Below are 20,696 nucleotides of genomic sequence, written 5' to 3'. Positions count from 1 at the left end.
TAAGTAATAGCAATCTATGTTTGAGAATAACTACTTTCTATTGCCAGTATTTATTATATCAAGTTGGGGAAGAAATAATAGTTATTACATCCTTATATGTAAATAATTAAGCTGTTGATTTATAACATAAAATGAACATGGGCAAATTCATAATAATTTATTTTAATTAAGTAAGAAACATAAACAATTTATCAGAAAACAATAATCTTTTACATCTTCAAAAATATGTGAAGTAAAGAAATTGTATTTAATCATGTCCTTAGACAAATGGGTACTATTTTTATTAAGATCAGTTTTGACCGCATTATTTTTTAAAGATTGCAAAGGGTAATTTAGTACCAGGGAACTAGCATTTAAATGATGGTATTGGCATAATGCATATAGTTAGTTTGATAATTTCGATTTCAAATGATACTGAAAAAGTGTTATAAAAGAGATGAAAAGATTTCACAAAAACTGCTGGCAATCTCAGCTGTTAGAAAAAAATATAATTGTTTTGTAATATACCTTAAGCATAATCTTTTTTTCTATTATGTTTGGTATCAGCTTGAAAGCACCTATTTTTATACATGTGTTTGGTTGCATTTGACAAATATGTTACCATTGTTGAACTCATAATATACTTCTTGATTCAGTTGGATAGGGATTGCTTGACAACTTGTTTCAGAATATTATAATGTAGAATAGTAGTGGCTCAGAGTTAAAATTACTGGAGGTAACTTTATCACTATAGTTCACTATAGTAAATATTTGTAAAAAAAAAATTTAATTGAAGAATGAAAGTAAAAATAAATTTATACCAAAGCAGAATTAGAAATCCAGATAAATCTGTCACTATTTATTAAAGGTAGTTTTACAACTTTTATGTAGTTTAAGAATCATTTTCTATTAATAAAAAAAATTCAGACTTATAATAATTACATTATATATGAAATTTTGGTATACTGGTAGAAAAGGATCTGCATACTATATGGAGTATATAGTGCCTCTCTAAAAAGAGGGAAGAAAGCACTTCTCTCAGAACATATCAGTCATCTGCACTTATATATTTAAATTTTTTTTATAGTTTAAATTTCATGCATATGATTGGCTAACAACTTTATAACTTGTTCTAGAAATAACACTTTCTTTCAAATACCTTGATTTTTAATTGAAAGGAATTAATTATTAAGTAATCCACTTTAGATCTTAAAAAAACTGCATCAATAATTTCTATAAATAAATAAACGTATATATATATAATATAATTCTTTATACAGAGCGTTTCATAATGTTCTTCGGAGTTTCGAAAATTCATTAACAAAAAACTATTTCACTCGTAAGAATAAAACAAGTACTGTACGAAAGAGCACTTCAAATAGTTTTTTCCACATATACTAGGCAGTTAATAAACCATTTGCTCGCTAGGCGTCGATAGCAGAGAAAATGGCTGCCACAGGAAGCGAGAAGTCGTTTTGTGTGTTAGAATTTCACTTGTCAAAGTCAGTAATTTCTGTGCAACGTGCGTTTCGGTTGAAATTTCATAAGGAGCCACCAATTGACAATTCAATTCGTGTATGGTATAAACAATTCAGTGAAACTCGTTACTTGTGCAAGCAAAAATCAACTGGTCGTCCATCAACCTCTGAAGTCAATGTCGAACGTGTGCGTGCAAGTTTCATTCGCAGCCCGTCAAAATCGACTGCGGCTGCAGGCAGAGAATTAGGAATTCCGAAAACAACAGTGTGGAGAGTTCTCCGTAAATGCTTATTATGCAAACCGTCCCATCTTCAATTAATCGTCTTTCTGATGGAGATAAAACACGTAGGCTCGATTTTTGTTTACAGTTACAGGAAAAGATGTTAGATGAAGGTTTTCTAAACAAGATAATTTTCAGCGATGAAGCTACTTTCCATATCAGCGGCAAAGTAAGCCGTCATAACGTGCGAGTTTGGGAAACTGAAAACCCACACGCTTATGTGGAACACATTCAGGATTCTCCGAAAGTAAACGTTTTTTGTGCGATCCCTCGTGAGGCAGTGTATGGGCCGTTCTTTTTTTGGAAACTACAGTAACCGGCATGATATACCTGGATATGTTAATTATGGCTTATGCCTCAGCTACTCAACGACTTCATTTTCCTGCCCATTTTCATAACGAGGTTCAACAGTACCTTAACACAACATTACCTCGGCGCTGGATAGGACATGCGTCTGAAGAAGACCAACACATTATGATGTGGCCACCAAGATCACCAGACCTCACGCCATGTGTTTTCTTTCTCTGGGGTTACGTGAAAGATACGGTGTTTCTCCCACCAATGCCGCACAATATCACTGAGTTAAAGGATCGCATAATCAATGCAATCAACTCTATCGAAAATGACATGTTAGAACGAGTTTGGCAAGTTTTCGTGTTGATGTGTGCTGTGTCACCAGAGGAGCACATATTGATCATTTATAGATTTTAACAAAAAAACTGTTTTGAGTCCTTGCATCACCTCGTACAACTTTCATTTAGGTAAGTGAAATAATATTTTTGTACTGAATTTTTGTTACTCCTAAGAACATTATGAAACATAATGTACATAATTCTATATACAGATCTTAATTAATAATAGATTCTGAATCAAGAAAAGTTGGATACATCATTCCCAGATTATAAGCATTACATTGATAAGGTAAAAAAAAAATAAAGGTATGATTTTCATTGTTGATATATATATATATATATATATATATAGAGGGAGAGAGAGAGAGTGTGTTGTGTGTATGTGTTTCATTTTAATCACCGTTCCAGGCAATTGTCTTGTAAAGTATGCACAATACAAAAAATGACCTAAATAGACATTACTCAGATTGGAAGGAGATACCTAATGGTAACCTTGAACTTGACCTTATTTCAAGGTTAACATGATATTTTCAAATGGAATGACCTATTTTTGACACCACCAATGAAAATAGTAATAATTTTACATTGAAATAAATGGTCACACATATGAGCTTGGAAGATATTTACAGCCAGTGGTTTCTAAGTTGTGAGAAGAAGACTACTATCTTCTCACAACTGGAAGACTACTATCTGGTACTGCCTTGAGTCAGTAAATTGTGTTAATTGGATACCATATGTGATTAACTCCTAAACCAAATTTATGGCTGCATGATCTTCAAAAAAGTTCCAAGGTCATATGTGTGACCACATATACCAATGTAAAAGTTTATGTTCTTTTCATCGGTGGGGTCAAAAATAGACCATTCTATTTGGGAAAACTGTGTTAACTTTGAAATAAGGTCAAGTTCAAGGTCATCATGAAATGTCTCCTTCCAGTCTGAGTAACCTTTGTTTAGGTCATTATTTTATATTGTGCATAGTTTATGGGGCAATTAAAAAGAATATATATAAAACAGGAATACAAAATATTCAGATCCAAATAAGTCACCAAGCAAATAATAGAAATAAACATAAATACACAGATAAAATATTTAGAACACAAACATTCCATATCATAATTCTTCGGGTAAAAATAACCATACAATATTACGGTATTATTACTTAAAAAAAAGAAAATACAAAACATTAACACAATGTTTTGCTTTTATTGCTAGGCTTTATCAAGTGCAACTGTATGTTATTATACAATTAAATTATAAATAAATATTATTTATTTACTTTCTTTTGTATTTAATTTAATTTTTTTGTTGTCGTTACTATTATCATTATTCATACTTAATGGAAGATAAAAAATAATTCAATGGCCCCTTCTGTTAGAGCAAAATTAAATAAAAAAACTTAATGGAACACATCCAACAAAATAATACAAAATTGATGATAATTTGATAGTAATTTATATATAACATACTAAACTACTATCAAAAAGCTCTTAACCTAATGATAAAACATGTATTATCAAAAAGTTCATAACCTAATAATAAAAGTATTTGTTTTTGTAACAAGGTCATTTTTTGACATTATTGTAAGTGCCACACTATTTTTATTATCTTCTATAACAAAATTTTAAAAAATTAGTGGGGAGAAATTTCTATCAAAATACTACATTTCACTAATATTTAGAGTAAGCAACTGTTTTAATTGTATAAGTCCTTGATTATGAATACATAAAATGTCTGAAGTGACAGAATTCATCAGTGTGACAGAAAGTATAAAACACAGAGCATTTACATTTTTTTAATTTATGAAATATTTACTGCTGCATTACAACATGTTAAAATAACGATAAATATTTATTAACATCATGGAAAGAATATTATCTTTGCATTTTTTATTTGCAGTAATGTTTTTTACAATTACTGTAAATGGTAACACAGAAAATGCATCTACTAGGTATGTATATTAGGAATATATATTTGTATTTAATTATAAACATTTTTAATATTTTAATTTTATAGATTATAGGTAATTATTTGTGTCTCTGTATCGATTAACATGTAGTTACTGATATTTACATCAATGCCAAACAGTTTATAAGTTCATTTGCAGAACACATCACATTAGTAAATTGGAGACATTACTGTGACAAGTAAAAAACTTTAAAAATGCATATCCTAGGTGGGTGGTTGAATGAAAAGAGAAGAAGGTAGCTTTCAGGAATACTTTATTATAAGGGTATAAGGGATACTATTTATATTCTCCAGCTGTGTAATCACATGATAAGTCGTTGATGAATTTCAATTTCTTAAGAACAAAGTTAGGTTTAGCATCTTTTGTTTTTGTTCATTTTAAACATTATTGTGTTTTCCAAGGGACCAACATTCTTGGGAGGTGTTCATTGGGCTTCCATATTTTCAAGTTATTTTTGTTTAGCCATTTGGTTTGTTTATGGTACAACACCAGTGGGAATTGTGCCTATTGAAATCTGCCAAAGGATCTAAAATTACATCCATCCTTATTCATTTCCTTGACTTCAGATAGGATTGAAATTGATGTCATCTATTACTTTATGTATAAATATGAGTAGTATGACTGATTTGGACCATTGAACTATTCCAATCTTTAATTGTTCCAGTGCTGATATTGGATTTCCAGTGGGGTTATGTCTAAAAGTACATAGAACTATTGGATTGGGGAAGTTAACTTAAGCATTCCTATTATTAATATTATTATTGTTACAGAATTGTTCAATTGAGTGTCACTATTTTGATTGTTAGTTTTAATTTTATTCTACATTGTGCTGTGTAAGGGAATAAAGATATTAACGGTAAAAAGCTGACAACATTGCTGAGTTTTGAGTAGAGCTTGAAATTTAACCCCATTCAGTAATAAGGGTTAAAAATGCTCATATAACTTACCAATTTCATATTTATTTATGTATTTTTCATGAGAAGAAGAATAAAAATATAATAAAGCTAGAATGATTTGTTAAACTACAGTTTAAAAAAGATATTACAAATTAAATCTGATAAAGTCTATTTAAAAATAACTCGACTGTTGAATGGCGAATATTTAACTCTGAAGACCCTTTTCCTGGTTGTATTAAGAATAGATCATAAACAGGATTTCTCAATAATATTAAAGCTATTCGATTAACCAGATTCTTTCAAACTGAGGACTTACTTGGTAGAAAAGTTCTTTATCTCTACTTCTATTTTAATTTATATTTCTACGTCTACCTTCTGTTTCACATCATGAAGTTCCACACCAAATGCTGAAAAAATCTATCTCTTATGTTTGATTATAAATATTTATTATTTATATTTTATATTTATAAATATAAATTATAAATCTATCTGTTATGTTGAAACAGCTGATTATACCTGATAACAACTGGTTATCAGCTCATTTAACATCTCATTATAATATCTGATGACATGCAGTGTTACCAATCTGCATGTTACACCATAGAAAGAGATCTAGTGGTCTAGATAATCAACTTATGCCAACTAATCTATCATATTATAAATATCTACGTTAGAAGAGTAAGAAAACCTTTTAACCATTACACTTTAATTTGAAAACCTAACTCTGATGTATGTAGTGACTGTATATCTCCTAAGGGTGTGAATAAATAATTAAATACTATTGGTTGAAACTGTTAAATAAATTAATCCCTGTATATCAATGATGTTAAACAATGCTTGGAGTAGTTTGTTTGATTTTGATGGATAATATAGGCAGTTTTTGACCTTAGCAGTCAATAAATTAATAAAGTTATTGTGTTGCATAGAAATTAAATGTTTTGTGAAGTCTTCCTTTCATTGGTTAAGTATATCCACAACTGTAGCAGTCAATTGAATTTTAATGCATCTGGTTTGCAACTGTAAGGCAATAAGCCTGTTTTACCTTCCAATCTTGAAACTATTTTCTTTTATTTTCTTTGGACATTCCAAACTATTATTTTCTGCTGTTATTGTTCACCTAAATAAGAAATTCATTTTAGAGATTTACCTCTTCTGTGCTTTAGCCATCTCTGTCTCTATCGCCTTTACCTTACCATTCCGTTATTGAGTACTAAGTTTTTGTCACACATTTACATTCACCTATTCAGTTATGATACATGTAAACCCAACTCCTAATCCTAGGAACTTTATGCTTCCACTTCCACTTTTTATAAATTAAAAAATGAATGGGCATTTTTCATAGACAAATTTACATTAGTAGCAGTCCTGTTTTATTTTTTCCTTGGCTATACCATCACTGATTTAATATTCCTCATTCAAAGCATTCCAAAACTTCTCAAATCTGATTGCACCATCTCTGATCAATAGTAACAGCTGTACTGTGATCAAATCAGTTGATTTCAAAGTCGAGAGTTTTAAGGTTCAAATTCTAGCAAAGGCATATACTTTTATACTATTTGAATACTAGATTATGGATACCATGTTTTTTTATGGTTGGGTTTCAATTAACCACACATCTCAGGAATGGTTGACCTGAGACTGTACAAATTTACATTCATACATATTATCCGCATTCATCCTGAGGTAATACCTTATGGAATTTCAGATGCTAAACAGAAAAAGAAGCTGTTCTATGATAATCCAGAACCCATTTAACGAACAATTATTTTTAAATTCATTTAAATACAAATGTTTATTAAATAATTAGTAAAGGTCTGTAGCCACGGTATTCAGTCATTACTGCCACTTCTCAGTACCCATATCAATATTTATTAATTGTTTCTTATTTTCAAAACTAATAATTTAGTGTATATATATTTTATTTTGTTTGCAAGTGTTCAGAAAATTTAATTGCATTACTGTGAAAGCAAAATCAGTCTAAAACTGTTATATTTCAAATTATGCCTGTCTTATTGGAAGAAGTAGAGCCTGTTGTCATCAACAACTGATTGTAGTCATTTTAAAAATGAAATAAATGTTTTTATAATGAGGAGCATGCTAATTTACTTACATGGGTGTATTAGCTAGCATTCAGTTCGTTAGTATGTAAATTAACATATTTACACAACCCAAAAATTTAGTGCATCATAGTTTTTGTGTGTAAAGCAAATCATAATCGTATTCTACTTCTATCTGAATATAAAACAAATATACAAACATAGATTCTTGAATTTGACATCTTGCATGTATGTCTGTAAATGCCAAAATCATAATAGTCATAGCAATCGATAATAGTCACAAGTTACTCCTGAAAATGACAACAGTTATCTAAAATAACAAGCAGCCCATTCCAGGATTAATGGGAAAATGAGGAATGAGGTGATTCCTTATTGTCTTCTTACTGAGACAATTAAACAGTTGGATATCAGTATGCCAAGCCCAAATGACACCTACATTCTGTTCACTACAGGGTTATAGTGAATATAATTATTCTCAGGGAAAACAACTCTGATTAGTAATAATTACACCTGAAGTGCTTTATGTATGTCACAGCTATAACCATTATAGCTGTGACATACATAGCATTGACATTATAGCTGTGGGACTATTGCAGATGGTCTAAAGCATCAAAACCCTGTGAAAGGTAACGTCACCTTGTGACGTTACCGGTCGCCACACCACCTCCTCCATTCCAAGCCTTGAGGGGCATTACCAGAGGTTATCTTTAGACCCTCTAACTGATTACATCTCACAGTCATCAGCCATGCCTCGGTCGGGATGTCACCGATGTAAATGCCTCGGCAGACATTGGCATAAATCAAATTTCGCCTTCACATAGGCCCCAAACGCACATCTTCACATCCAACATAACATTATTCCCTTAAACTAACTGACCGAAACCGCGGAAGCGCGAACCCCGCGCCTAGTCCAGATTTGACAGCACCGTTCGTGACTGTGAATGCCTCAGAAAATGAACGAGTTTAAAGTTAAATCAGTGCTACACTCATACCAATCAAAATTATGTCTTACACAACATAGAAATTTAGACCTACACCCAAATAAGTTAACCAATTTAGGTCAACTAACAAGGGGAACGTAACCTCATTCCGATCCGCGCAGGAGCCGGGGACAAATTCATCACCTTTAGTATGGCATCCTCAGTGATCTTGCCCGTTCGGAAATCATACTGGTTGTCCATTAGCAAATGATCAGTGGCCAATCTAACATTAATACGCAAATATAGAACCTTCTCAAAAACCTTACCAATCACGGACAAGAGCGTTAGTGGACGCTAAGATAAACGAATAGTAGGATCTTTGTCGCCACCTATGAACAACAACACTAAGTCTCCACGCTTCCAACACGCCGGAAAGTGGCCGGCGAAGAGCAACTTATTATATAGTCTAGTTATAGGACCAAGGACTACAGGAAGCGTTTGGACGAGGAGCTCCACTGGGATACAATCATATCCGGGAGCCTTGTGGCGTGCCATACTACAGATCACTGGAGCACCTCCACCTCAGTGATCTCAGAAGATTGTAAGTTGATCTCGAAAATCGCGACTTCCCGCCTGACACGCCGGTGGTATGAAACCTTACCCACCATAATGTCATCCGGGAGCAAATCATTCAGCAAAATTAAGGACACGGTCCTTATCAATAACCACACCCTCGCGGGTTTATAAAGCTTACAAGAAGACGTCTTTCCTGCGCTTATGTCCAAGGGCTCTATACACAACGCCCCACGGGTCTCTATTTCCTTGCTTCTGAACGAACGAGCGCCAGCAATTACGCTTGGAGGACTTAATGCTATGAAAGTACCTAGCCCTCCTTCTGCGGTAATTTGCAGTTAGGTCCGCTCGCCGATCGGGATCACCCTCTCATTTCGCAGCCCTTCTGAGTCGATTCACAGACCTTTTCATTGTCAGATTTCGATACTACCAACCAGATATACGTTCCCGGCCAGTGCCTATAGGAATGGCTGCTTTAGCCGCCTCCTCCAACGCAGAAGTGAAATTTTCTACCAGGACATCTAGTGGAAGGCCGTCAAGGTCTCGAGAAAAAATCTCCAGTCTGTATTCCAACAAAGAGGAGAATTTCGGCCAGTCCGCCTTCCCATGAAGGAAGCACCCCCAGTAAACAGGAAAGTGTCCCTCATGGCTATCGCGCAGCTCATCCGCTATTTCAAAAAGTATCAATCGATGGTCGCTAGAACAGTCGTTGACCACAGACCAGTCAACGACCCTGCCAGGGATGTCCCTACCAATGGTGATGTCAATATTTGTACCGGAAAAGGCCCTTCGTCCGTTAACCGTATCGATGTAAGTGGCCAACTGGTCTGCAACATTAAATACCTCAAAATTGTGCTGCGCGATGAAACTGTCAGTTAAGCCACCGCCATGATTAGTGATCCCACTGCGCCAGAACGACGATCGGCACCAATAAGGATTGGATCATTACCCACAATACGAAGGATCCTATCCCATCTCGCTAGGTGTTCCTCAGTGGGATCCCTGTATTGGAAATATGAATTAACAACTGTAAGGTTCTGACCGCGAATGGAAAGTCTGACCACAACATGATGCGCGTCAGAAACCTGCCGTATAAAGACACTATTAAGCGACTTCCTGCACAGAATAGCAGACATAGAGGTATGCCCTACAAAAAACTTTGTGAAACCCTGGCAGATCACTCCTAATTACATATAGGTGCTGCAGAAGAACAACATCAAGGCTCCTTCTCTCTACAACCTCACCTAACTCAACCTGGACTACATAAGCACCCTGGGCATTTAGTTGACCGAACCTAAACCATCTAAGAATTAAAGTACAGCGCAACGGCCCCTACGCAACAGCCACACTCCTTACTAACAACTGGGTGCTCATTATTTTTTTGCAACCTCTTACAGTTAGCACAGGCCAGACACTCAGACCTATGCGAACAATCGTCATGTTTGTGGCTCTTCTCGCCACAATGGGCACAAACCAAGACAAACTTACAAAATTTAGCCCTGTGACCATATCTGCAGCACTTGAAACATCTTTGGACATCCACGTACTCTTTTAGTCGGGAGGACCTTAATCGATAAATAGTCTGCCTGCAGACGTAAATTTATGAAAGAGACCAGAACTTACCTCAAAGACTCCGTGTATTTCTGGGTATCACGCCTACCCATTTTAAAAACCAACCTGCAGTCCCGCCGGAAGGCGGCTTCATCGAAATCAGTGTTCTGCTCCCTAATGAGAGACAAGACATCTTCATCGGTGAGGTTACGGTCAATATCATAGACTATAATACGGAGCCTAAGCGTTCTCTTCGGGTCTATTTTCACATTCAATCGCTTAACTGCCGTGGAATCTCTAATTGCCTGAATGGTCTACCACAACTAATCCCTTGCCGGTCTCTGTAATGTTCCTCATTTTAAGATCTTTCGGGTCACCACAATGGGAAACCTGGAGGTCTTTCTTCAGCTGACTGCTGGGCACAGTCGATCCCTCTCCCTTGCTGACAAACGCAACCTTAGGTTTTTTGGAGTGGCTGGTTTCACGTCCGTCCCTAACCACCTCAGCACACCTACGCGGCTGCATTGGGGCCGGGGCCAGTTTATGAACTGCAGTTACTTCCTTAGGTTTTGAGGCAAGATTTTCAAAACCCTCGACGAGAGCTGTGAAATCCGCTCAGAAGAATTCGATACGAAGCAATAATCTCTTGCTAGCTGCACTAGTACCCTTAGGGTTTGCTAAATAGGAAGACAAGCCATCTATTTCTGCCAAAACATCATGGGCCAACAGGGTAGAGCTGCCAGACCTGCCCCCAGCTTGCAAAAACTCTTCAATGAGTGGGTTCATACCTTCCTGGGTGGTCACCTCAATATCTACTTTTGTACCATCATTGTCAGAATCAGTGTTTGAGGAGGTCGAAAGAAAAAGCTCCAGTCCCCTCCTCCGGCTAGGCTTCTTACCTACCTCCTTAACATCGGTCATGGTCAGAGATTACCTAACCTAATAGTATATGAACAAAATGCTCGCTGTATTCCTTCTATTTAGTGATATTGGGCACAAGCGTGCCACAAGCAGCTGGAGATCTTCTGTATTCTCTTGTCACTCTTTGCACCTCTTCACCACTACTGGATCAAATGCATGAAATCAGAGATTAACACACAGATACAGATTACAGCTCCCACTCTAAAAGAGCGCGAGCAGGACTAAGGGTAAAAGCCCCTGTGCTTGTAACAGAGACTTGCGACCAGCAGTCATTGCCACTCTTTTCACCGCAATGAGGCAGGCGCTCGAACAAATTGTGCACCAAATTCTCTGAATCCTCTTGAAAAGGGTATGAATCGTCTTAACAATAAGGGTGCAAAACCATTGTAAGAGTTCTCAGAAAGCAAGATTGTGAAAATGGGGAAGGTACACACTCGAAAACCAGCTCAAAAATAGCACTGAAAAAGACTTTATACAACGCAAATTTCTGCTCGTGAAAAGAGACCAGATATTATGGTCTAAAGCAATAAATTAACTCCTGTTTGCTGTGAAACTGTGCATTATAACATTGTTTCAGCTTAAAAGCAGTCATTTTTCATATTATTTATAAAACATTGCACAGTAATGTACCAGTGTATATTGGTTTTCATTCCAGAGATTATAATTGCTTCAAATTTTAATTGAGAAGTATATTTATGTGAGGATACAATGTAAGTAATTTTAAAACACATAACCTGTAGTTCACACTCATAGGATATATCCACTTATTTTATTATATAAATTGTTGAGACATAGATCCTACAATTTTCAGGAGTGCTGCCTGCACACGTGCCTTCAGCATAATGCAGTTCAAGTGCAATTTTTATGGTAACTGAATACCAAATACAAAGAGAATCTTTGAAATATCTTGACTACCCACTGTGGATACAGTTCACTATTTATATCTGAAATTTAGATTATTCAGTTCTATAATGTTTGGTATCATTCAGAATAAATGGAACATTTTTATTAAGCCCAAATGTAAGTACAAGCAAAATAAGTTGTTCATTATTAACTAATTTAAATTGAGCAGGATTAAAAATGACCGGTAATCCAAATACTAAACAGATACAGACCATACAACTTTTTTTTATTTCCCTAGTAAACAAATTTTTTTTTTTTTTTTAATATTTAGAGCTGCAAAAGATCACTTCAGAATTAAGCCTAATATTTTTTACCAAATAATTTTATAGTTGTAGTCAAATGATTCTCATGAATAACATTATAAAAATTGAGTAATAGAATTTAAGTACTCATGTACAATATTTACTGATATTTTAATGTCTTTAATTTTTCAGAGAGAAATATGAAGTAATTATTGTTGGTGCTGGGATATCAGGCATAGGAGCAGCAACTCATTTATTAAATAACAATATTTCTGATATAGCAATTTTGGAAGCATCGAATCGTTTAGGTGGTAGAGTCTACACAGCACCATTTGGTAATTTTTATAAAATATAGTATTCTCATCATCACAAATTATTTAGTTAGGATAAAAACTATTTATAGATTAGCTAAGAGTCTACTAAACTCTTAGCTGGGAAATAGCTTTAATGGCACTTCGTACCTTCTTATGATCCACCACTTTTGTATGCCACTGTACAGAGGAAATTTTCATTATGTTTAAGATTATGATGTGCTGGAATATTTTTAATAATTTTAATGGATCAACAGCCAGAGAGAGTTTATCAGATACTAAAAGCAATTTTTTTAAAAATCATGGTTTTTATAATAAGATTGTAAAATGTAATTATCATAAATCGCTTTACTATATGCTAAACCACCAGACATTCTGAAGAATTAAAGAAAGATCTGTCATATAAAATAGAGATTAATTATTATAAATATGTAAATACCACTTTGTAAATGGCAATATACTTCAGAGTATGACAGCAGCAACAGTAACCTCAATTTATTTTATAACAAATAGTAATTTTTATGAACTGAGTGTAGAATTATTATAAGTATCTGATTACTTTAACCGATAGTGTAATTTACTTTATTTTATTATTTCATTAAAATCATAAAATACTAAATGTGTTTCTTTCTAAATTTATTTCACATCATTACCAAATATTGATAGTGAAAAATATACTAATATTGGATATTGTTAATGGCATCCATTTTAATTAGTATTTGAAGAATGTAACTTAACGTCTACACAGTAGAACATTATGTTATTTTCATTTTTGCAAAAACAAATTAAAAACAAAATTAAAATATTCAGAAAATTAATGGTACCAAATATAAATGAACAGATTACAAGTATTTGTTATGCAAAATAATAATAGTGATAATAATTAAATTAATATTTATTATACTGCAAAATTATTCATGTTTATGAATTTCTTTGTTAAGAATTGGGGTTACATAATAACTGTTTTAAATGAGAATAATTGTCTTGATTTTTTAGGTGATTATCTAATTGAATATGGAGCCCAATGGGTTCATGGACAAGGTGGTAATCCTGTATATAAGATTGCTGAACCCTACAATTTTTTATACGTTCAGACATGGAATATAACAAAAGGCTTGGTTAAACATTCAGATTCTAAAATAAACACATCAGTTGCAAGTAGCTGGCTATTTGAGGAAGCCTTAAGATTTTTTGACAATGGAAATGACATGATGTTGTGTAATTGTTCACTGGAATATTATTTTAATAGCAGGTAAGTAATACAAGAAATATTTTTCCAAAAAATATTTTTTTAATGAAAAGTAAGTAAATAAGTATTTTAATAAAAAAAGATGTAAGCACCTTTACTAAAAAATACTCATTTAGAAGCCATTTTCCTGATTTTAAGAGTGAAATCATTTAAAAACTAAACTATCATTTTAAAAATTTCCACACACTAATATCATTAAAATAAAACAGTAATAATTATATATGCTAGAGTTATTAACATAAATGCTATATAGAAGTATGTGTTACAAAATACATAAATATGTGTATGTTTAGAATGCCGAATTTTATAATTGTACAATTTAAATGTATATAAATATTATTTATATCTGTGGCTCGGAGTTAAGTACACCATGTCCAATTTTGTAAAAAATCAGCTTTTGAATACATTTTATGGTACACTCTGCTTTTTGGTGGTATACGACATTATCTCCAGTTCTGAATATGAACACATAGCTGCATCTATATTTGTTTACTTCTGAACAGAATAATATTCTTGCCTACCATGTTTACTAGGGTGGGCCCAAAAATAAAAAAATAATGTTTTGAAGTGCAATACCATGGAAAACTTGCCTCTAGAACATTTATGTATAAATAAAAAATGCAAATTGTATTATCTTACACCTGATGGTAGGTAGCACATTAGCCTGAAACTTTGAGAAAATACTCAAATCTTGTGCTTTTTCCAAAAAATAAAGTAGAGATAAGAACTGCTTCAATCAATTATAATTATCAGCTCATTTTAGTAGGACAACATGAAGTAAGGAAAATAAATTGAAAAATAATACATTTTACTTTATTTTATTAGTAAAATTAAGCTTCAAAAACAACATAAAAAACTAAAATTGAAATATTTTAAAAGAAACAAATAAAAGTTTATTTTCTGTCATTTGGAATGTTTAGTTTGCAAGGCAATGTAGTCTTTTACTTGTCTTATTCAGGTAATTTGAATTTAGATTTGCTTGAAAAACTTGGCATTGATGATCTTGAAAGAAGTGTCGTTCTTATAAAACCATCTCTTGACCTAAATCCAGCTGCCTTTTGAGATGCCTCGATGACAAGCTTGACGCATTGTTCTAGTGCTTGGGTATGACATGGGAATTTGTTAAAGTTCCATTCAGTTAATGTTCCTCTTGATTTGACCTTAGATCAAATCTATTGATTGGTGACTCTTCGCAGCAAAGGTGGTGGTGAAAGTGTAGTAGTGCCCCAGTGAATCATTTTGATGTGGTCCTTAGCTTGGAAATTGATTCTGGGTGTTTGGAAACTATTGATTGACCCAAACTATTGATAGAAGCTACGTTTATAGCCCCTATAATTCTTCTATAACCTAACTCTCTTACATGATCCCTTTTATCTACTTTCATAGTTAAAAGTAAGCTTTCTGGATGGGCAAAAATGCATTTCTCTCAATCTTGTTTTAATTTGAAACCATACAGGCATATATAATTTTAAGATGAAAGAAGCTAAGATCTTGTGTTCCTCCGTTGGGTTTTTGATACTTATTTACAATCGGAGAACTCTGTTCGCTGTTGTTAATCACCTTGAGTGGGAAAGTGGACCAGGTTCATTAGCAGATAAATCTTCAGGGCAGTTACCTACTTTTATAGCACAACTAATGTCCAACAGAAAACGTTAATCTCTGCTTAGTATATTTTGGTCAATATCTGGAATCGCACACTCAACATTGTCAAAATTTACCACCAGGAGTTTTTCACATTTACTGAGTTCTGTGCCAATCAAACCACTAATGATTTTGGTCCCATTGTTCCACCATCTAAAACTTGAAACAAATGCCAGAATGGCAATTCATTAAAGTGTAAGAGACACACCCCCACTGTAGTGGTCTTTTAATGTGTTGTTCAATTTTACGCATGACACCTGTTTTCCAACCCGTATTAGTAATCGTGCCATCACATCCAACTACGTCCACTTCCTGAAGTGAAAATCCAGTTTCAGTTAAATAAGAAATAATGCTGTTAGCAATGTCTTGAGCAGAACCAGAAGAGGGTGAAACACGGCTGATGTAAACAGAGCCTGGTTCTTTTAAAATCGTGTGATGCTCGTCTTTTATTTTTCTTCGAAACTGCTTTGAGTTAACTTTTTCAATCACAAGAGTGTTATCCTTCCTTCCATCAAAATACAGTCCTTGAAGTGGGTTGTGCTTTTCCTTGTTTTGCATTTGAAATGCTGAACAGTTAACAATTTTTTTCCATCTAAGTTTATTTTTGTCAACAACAAAGGTATTGTCTTCATCGGTTACAATACCAAAATCCTGCAACAGACTTGAAGCCACAACTACCGTTGCTCTATCTGACAATCCAAAGTGATCACTAGTCAGCGCAGTATTTTTCAATTTAATGTGCATCTGCCTTGGTGGCTTAATTTCAGACATTGGTAATTTAAAATCTTCATCGCTATCATTTTCAGTGTCTTCAGACAAATTACTTACTACCTCTTTTGACAGATAAGTTTCTGAATCTGTTTGTTTTGAGCAAGATGGCTGTGCTATCGCGTCAGTTATGGAATGAGTTCTTTTATGTTCGATTACCTTTCTTTCAGGAAAATTACTCAGTAATTTCTTTCTAGTAAAAAATTACTCAAATTCATTGAGTAATTTTTTTTTTTTCCTTTACGTCCACACTCCCAATTTTTCTTATGCCATGTTTTCTTTACAAGAACATGAATTTTAGTTCAATTACTGGTATATTTTTTTATTTTTTCGCATGTGCAGGTAACAGACACAGAGCATTCACAAACTTTAGTGGCCTTTTGGCAATTGCAGTCTAAAGTTATTTTGCACTTACAAGCAGAGATATCAAATAGTAACAAAGATTTCTGCTTGAATTCCTCAACTCTCTTTTTGAACTTTTCCTTTTCCTTATCCTGCTTATAAGAATTCATAAGATTACAGTGCCTGTTATGTGTGCATTAATTAACTGAACAATTCTGTAAAGCATAACTTGGTATTGAAACTTTATCACACACAGCATTAGCTTGTGGTGCCACAATTTTCGAAACCTGAGAAAAACTTACTGACCTGCTGTTTGCTTTCAATGCCAAATTGTAATGTTAATGTTCCTTTGAAAAACATATGAGAACGTCTTCATACGTCGAAAGTTTACTTGCTGATTACTCCTTTGGGTAACCGAATAATGGACAATTAAACTCACTGCGAGTAATTTTCTTAGACACAGCCATTAGGACACAGTAATAAAATAATGTTATAAACAAACACTATTAAAACAAACACACTTATCACTTATAAACTAACATTATTGAAGTAAACACTACTCTAACACACCTTGTTCAACACTGGTCATTGCCTTGCTCAACACTGACATATATTGTTGTGTCACAGCGCACAAATGGTGGGAGGCGCAGGGCTTTGCCATACATTGTGGGTAAATTCCATAACAAGGTGTTGGGGTTGGTGCAGTATAGGTGCAGAGCAACAACCAGAACTCTAGAAGTGGTGACGGGCTACAATAGACACCGTTGCACATCTCATATGGTTCATAAAAAAGCATTAAATTACAGATTTGTAATGCTTTGCGGTATCCAGAATAAAATAATTTTTATACTTATCTTAATCCAACGGGTTTTTTTTCATTACATTTAAAGCTTTTTCAATGTAGCAATTTTTTATCTTGTATTTTTATAGGGTTTAAAGTCTAAGATAATCTTGTACTTTTCAATAAATTTCAAGTATTTAAGCACAATGCGCTACCGGTAGATGTGATATTTTTTTTAATTTCATCTGCATTTTACTTATGTGCCCTAAGTAAAAGTTTTTTACTTAGCTTTAAAAACAAAAATGTTATAAAAATTCGGCCCACCCTAATATTTACATAGTGTTCTGTGGTTCTGGTTAATACTATTATGGGTTGGATTTGGAATGTTGTTGTTCTAAATAATAAGTTGTATAATGACATAATTATACAACATTAGTATACCCATTTAAAAATGCATTGTAGCATGTTAAAATAGTCATGATATATTTCCAAGTTATTAATGTTAACCATGAACTATTAATACAGCTTACTGCATTCAGTAAAAAAAAAGATCTTCACAGATCTATTATGTTATTCTTACCATCAGGTAGGATTGAAAATCAAAGTCAATTTTAAAAACAAGATAACTTCTAGATAAGATCTTTAATAATTAAAGTTTTAAAAAATTTTACAGATAAAATAAATAAATCTTAACCTTCCAAAAGTTAAGATCAGAGTGAGAAATCTAACATGTATTTATACATGTTTAGTGTGTAATCTTTTACAAAGTAATATAAAGTATATTGAGGTAAGAAACTACGACTTCAATTCTGTCCCATAAGCACTTTAATTTCTAAACTTAGGCATTAGTGTTACAATTTCAAACTCTCTGGTCTCGGCATCACAGCTTTAGAAATTAGAGATTACTATCATCCACCTTCCATTAGGTTACTATTTGTAACTATAATTTGTTTCTTTTTTTAAAATAAAATTACAAATTTTCATAAGATTTGATCTTTTTTTCATTGATTGTGAACATGTGGAAAAATATTTAAAAACTTAAAATTCATCAAAAGGTCCATGATTTAATTAAACAACTGGAAAATGAATTAAATTTTATTAGCATAATGTGTTAATGTAGATAAAAAAAGTTGCTTCAGAATGGAAGCTCATGGAGCTAGTCTTCAGAATGGATGAGTGATGAGTAATTTTATGAGGGCTTTCCTAGAGATACCTCTTTTCATTTCCTTAGAAGAAAATATCCTTTTGTAGCATTAGCTCTCTGTCTAAGAGAAAAACACAAACCAATTTTTAAGATTTAAATTCTTTGATTTCACCACACGCTTTTTTTTCCTACACCCACGGGCCGGATATACAATGAAGTAAAGCTCAGCCCAGGGGGGTGTCCTTCAAATTCAAACAGGCCTCGAGTTCGGCTCGCCGGTTGGATCTTTTGTGATCAACCCCTGCCTCAAATCGTCAGGTTAACCAGGCCCGACATTGTTCCTGAACAAGGATCGGGACTCGGTTTGTACATTTTCTCGCCTACTTCTAACTATTAGGAGGGGTACCAGGGCCAATTATATCGTTACCAGGCCCCACCCAGCAACCGGGACTCGGTCTTTTGATTCCGCAATCTACATACCTCAGGAGCCCCCTGCTGATCATCGGAGCTGACACATCTCAGCATGCCGGCCCTGTCCTAAACTAAAATCCCCTTCAACGTCCTTCATCATCTTTTTCCCTCAAAATCATCCTCGCCAAACCATCAACAGCTCTCCAGTTTGCCACTGAAGCCAGCATATAATCTTCTAGTAGAGTGGTGAAATATCTCTGAGGGATGAGTTGAACCTCATCCCTCAATCTCTTGTGGGAGTAGCTCATCGTCAGTTACTTCCTACTGTAGAATGTTATTGACATTCTACAGGGCCTTTTTTGGCTCCTCTGTCGTTATCAGTGATGATGTTTCCGATAGAGCCTTAAGCCCATTAAATATCTTTGACAAGGCCTTCTCATGCTGCCTTATAAACCTAGGCAAGCCGGACCCAAGATTCTGTTTTAACACTAGCATTACCAGCCCAAGCTGTTGATTAATGGTCCGCAAACTATCTGGGGCTGGGTCCTCCTCCTCCGAGGTCACCGGCCTAATTCGTATTATACCCTTGGAAGTCAGCTTCATTTTCTGAGAAGTTTGTTTCTCCGATTTTTGAGATTGCACACTTCCAGACATAGAGGTACCTTCTCCGACTGATTGCTCCAATGGGAGTGAGCGTCTTCTCGGCATTATTTGATTTCCTACTTACGGGCCAAATCCCGCATTCAAGTAAATGGGTTTTGGCACTCAATGGGTTTTGGGGGTAGTCGGGGGTTATTTTGGGGGGGGAGAGGTAAAATGTGTTCCCCAAAAATCGAATAAATTTTGTGAGGGTAAGGAAGGTGTATCCCCTCAAAAATCAAATAAAATTTTTTGGGGAAAGGCTAAATTCCCCCAGAACCGGAAGGATTTTGAAATCGGGGGAAGGGTTCAGAAGATACGGATGTTTAAAGATTCCCCCTTATAACTGTAGCAGTTACAATAATTAAAACACCAGTAACCGTACCAAAAAGCCGGAAGGATTTTGAAATCGGGGGAAGGGTTCAGAAGATACGGATGTTTAAAGATTCCCCCTTATAACTGTAGCAGTTACAATAATTAAAACACCAGTAACCGTACCAAAAAGCACTTTAATCGCAAAACGAAAATACATACGTCAACTTGATGCGGAGTTTAACCACACCTTAAATAAATTTAAGGTAACCCTTTATCAAAATATTTTTCTTATTTTTTTTACAGGCCTGCTTGAGAGTAATTTTGTCAAATGACTACTTTCTAGTTATATTGTAAATTAGTAATGAGTGAATCAATTATGTTTTTTTTTTTAATCCACTTTTCAAGTAATCTCCACTTGATGTGTGTTTCAAAGGATTTTAGTTCTTACTTTTGAAAAAAAATTTTTACTATCTGTCATTTTCTTTTTAAAACAAACATATAGTGTTACTAATGCAAACAAGAAATTGTTCAAACCTGTCACTAAAATTGATAGAGCTACAAAGTTAAAGAAACAAAAACAAACAATCATACCTCCTAAAAACACCCTTCTTTTGGCATAGTTGAATAAAAAATATAATTAACTTCAAAAACTTAAAACTTCAAAATAATAAATTATTGAAATTGGTATAAATTC

The 20,696-nt window shown here is 34.1% G+C and overlaps 1 protein-coding gene across 2 annotated transcripts in view; it reads left to right on the top strand.

Annotated features, from left to right (window-relative positions):
* The first annotated feature begins 4,006 nt into the window (after window positions 1–4,006).
* The window catches only part of LOC142324963 (spermine oxidase-like), a 28,700-nt gene continuing 12,010 nt past the window's right edge, over window positions 4,007–20,696 (top strand). Inside the window, exons 1-3 of one of the 2 annotated variants that reach the window (XM_075366134.1) lie at window positions 4,007–4,320; window positions 12,594–12,736; window positions 13,709–13,964. In XM_075366134.1, the coding sequence (XP_075222249.1) occupies window positions 4,232–4,320; window positions 12,594–12,736; window positions 13,709–13,964 (488 nt within the window). In that variant the 5' untranslated portion in view covers window positions 4,007–4,231. The remainder of the gene's footprint in view (window positions 4,321–12,593; window positions 12,737–13,708; window positions 13,965–20,696) is intronic. The other variant, XM_075366133.1, reaches the window with a different exon arrangement.

This window comes from Lycorma delicatula, chromosome 5 (assembly GCF_047948215.1).
Source record: "Lycorma delicatula isolate Av1 chromosome 5, ASM4794821v1, whole genome shotgun sequence".
NCBI lineage: Eukaryota > Metazoa > Arthropoda > Insecta > Hemiptera > Fulgoridae > Lycorma > Lycorma delicatula.
This window is presented reverse-complemented; position numbering and strand designations above follow the sequence as displayed.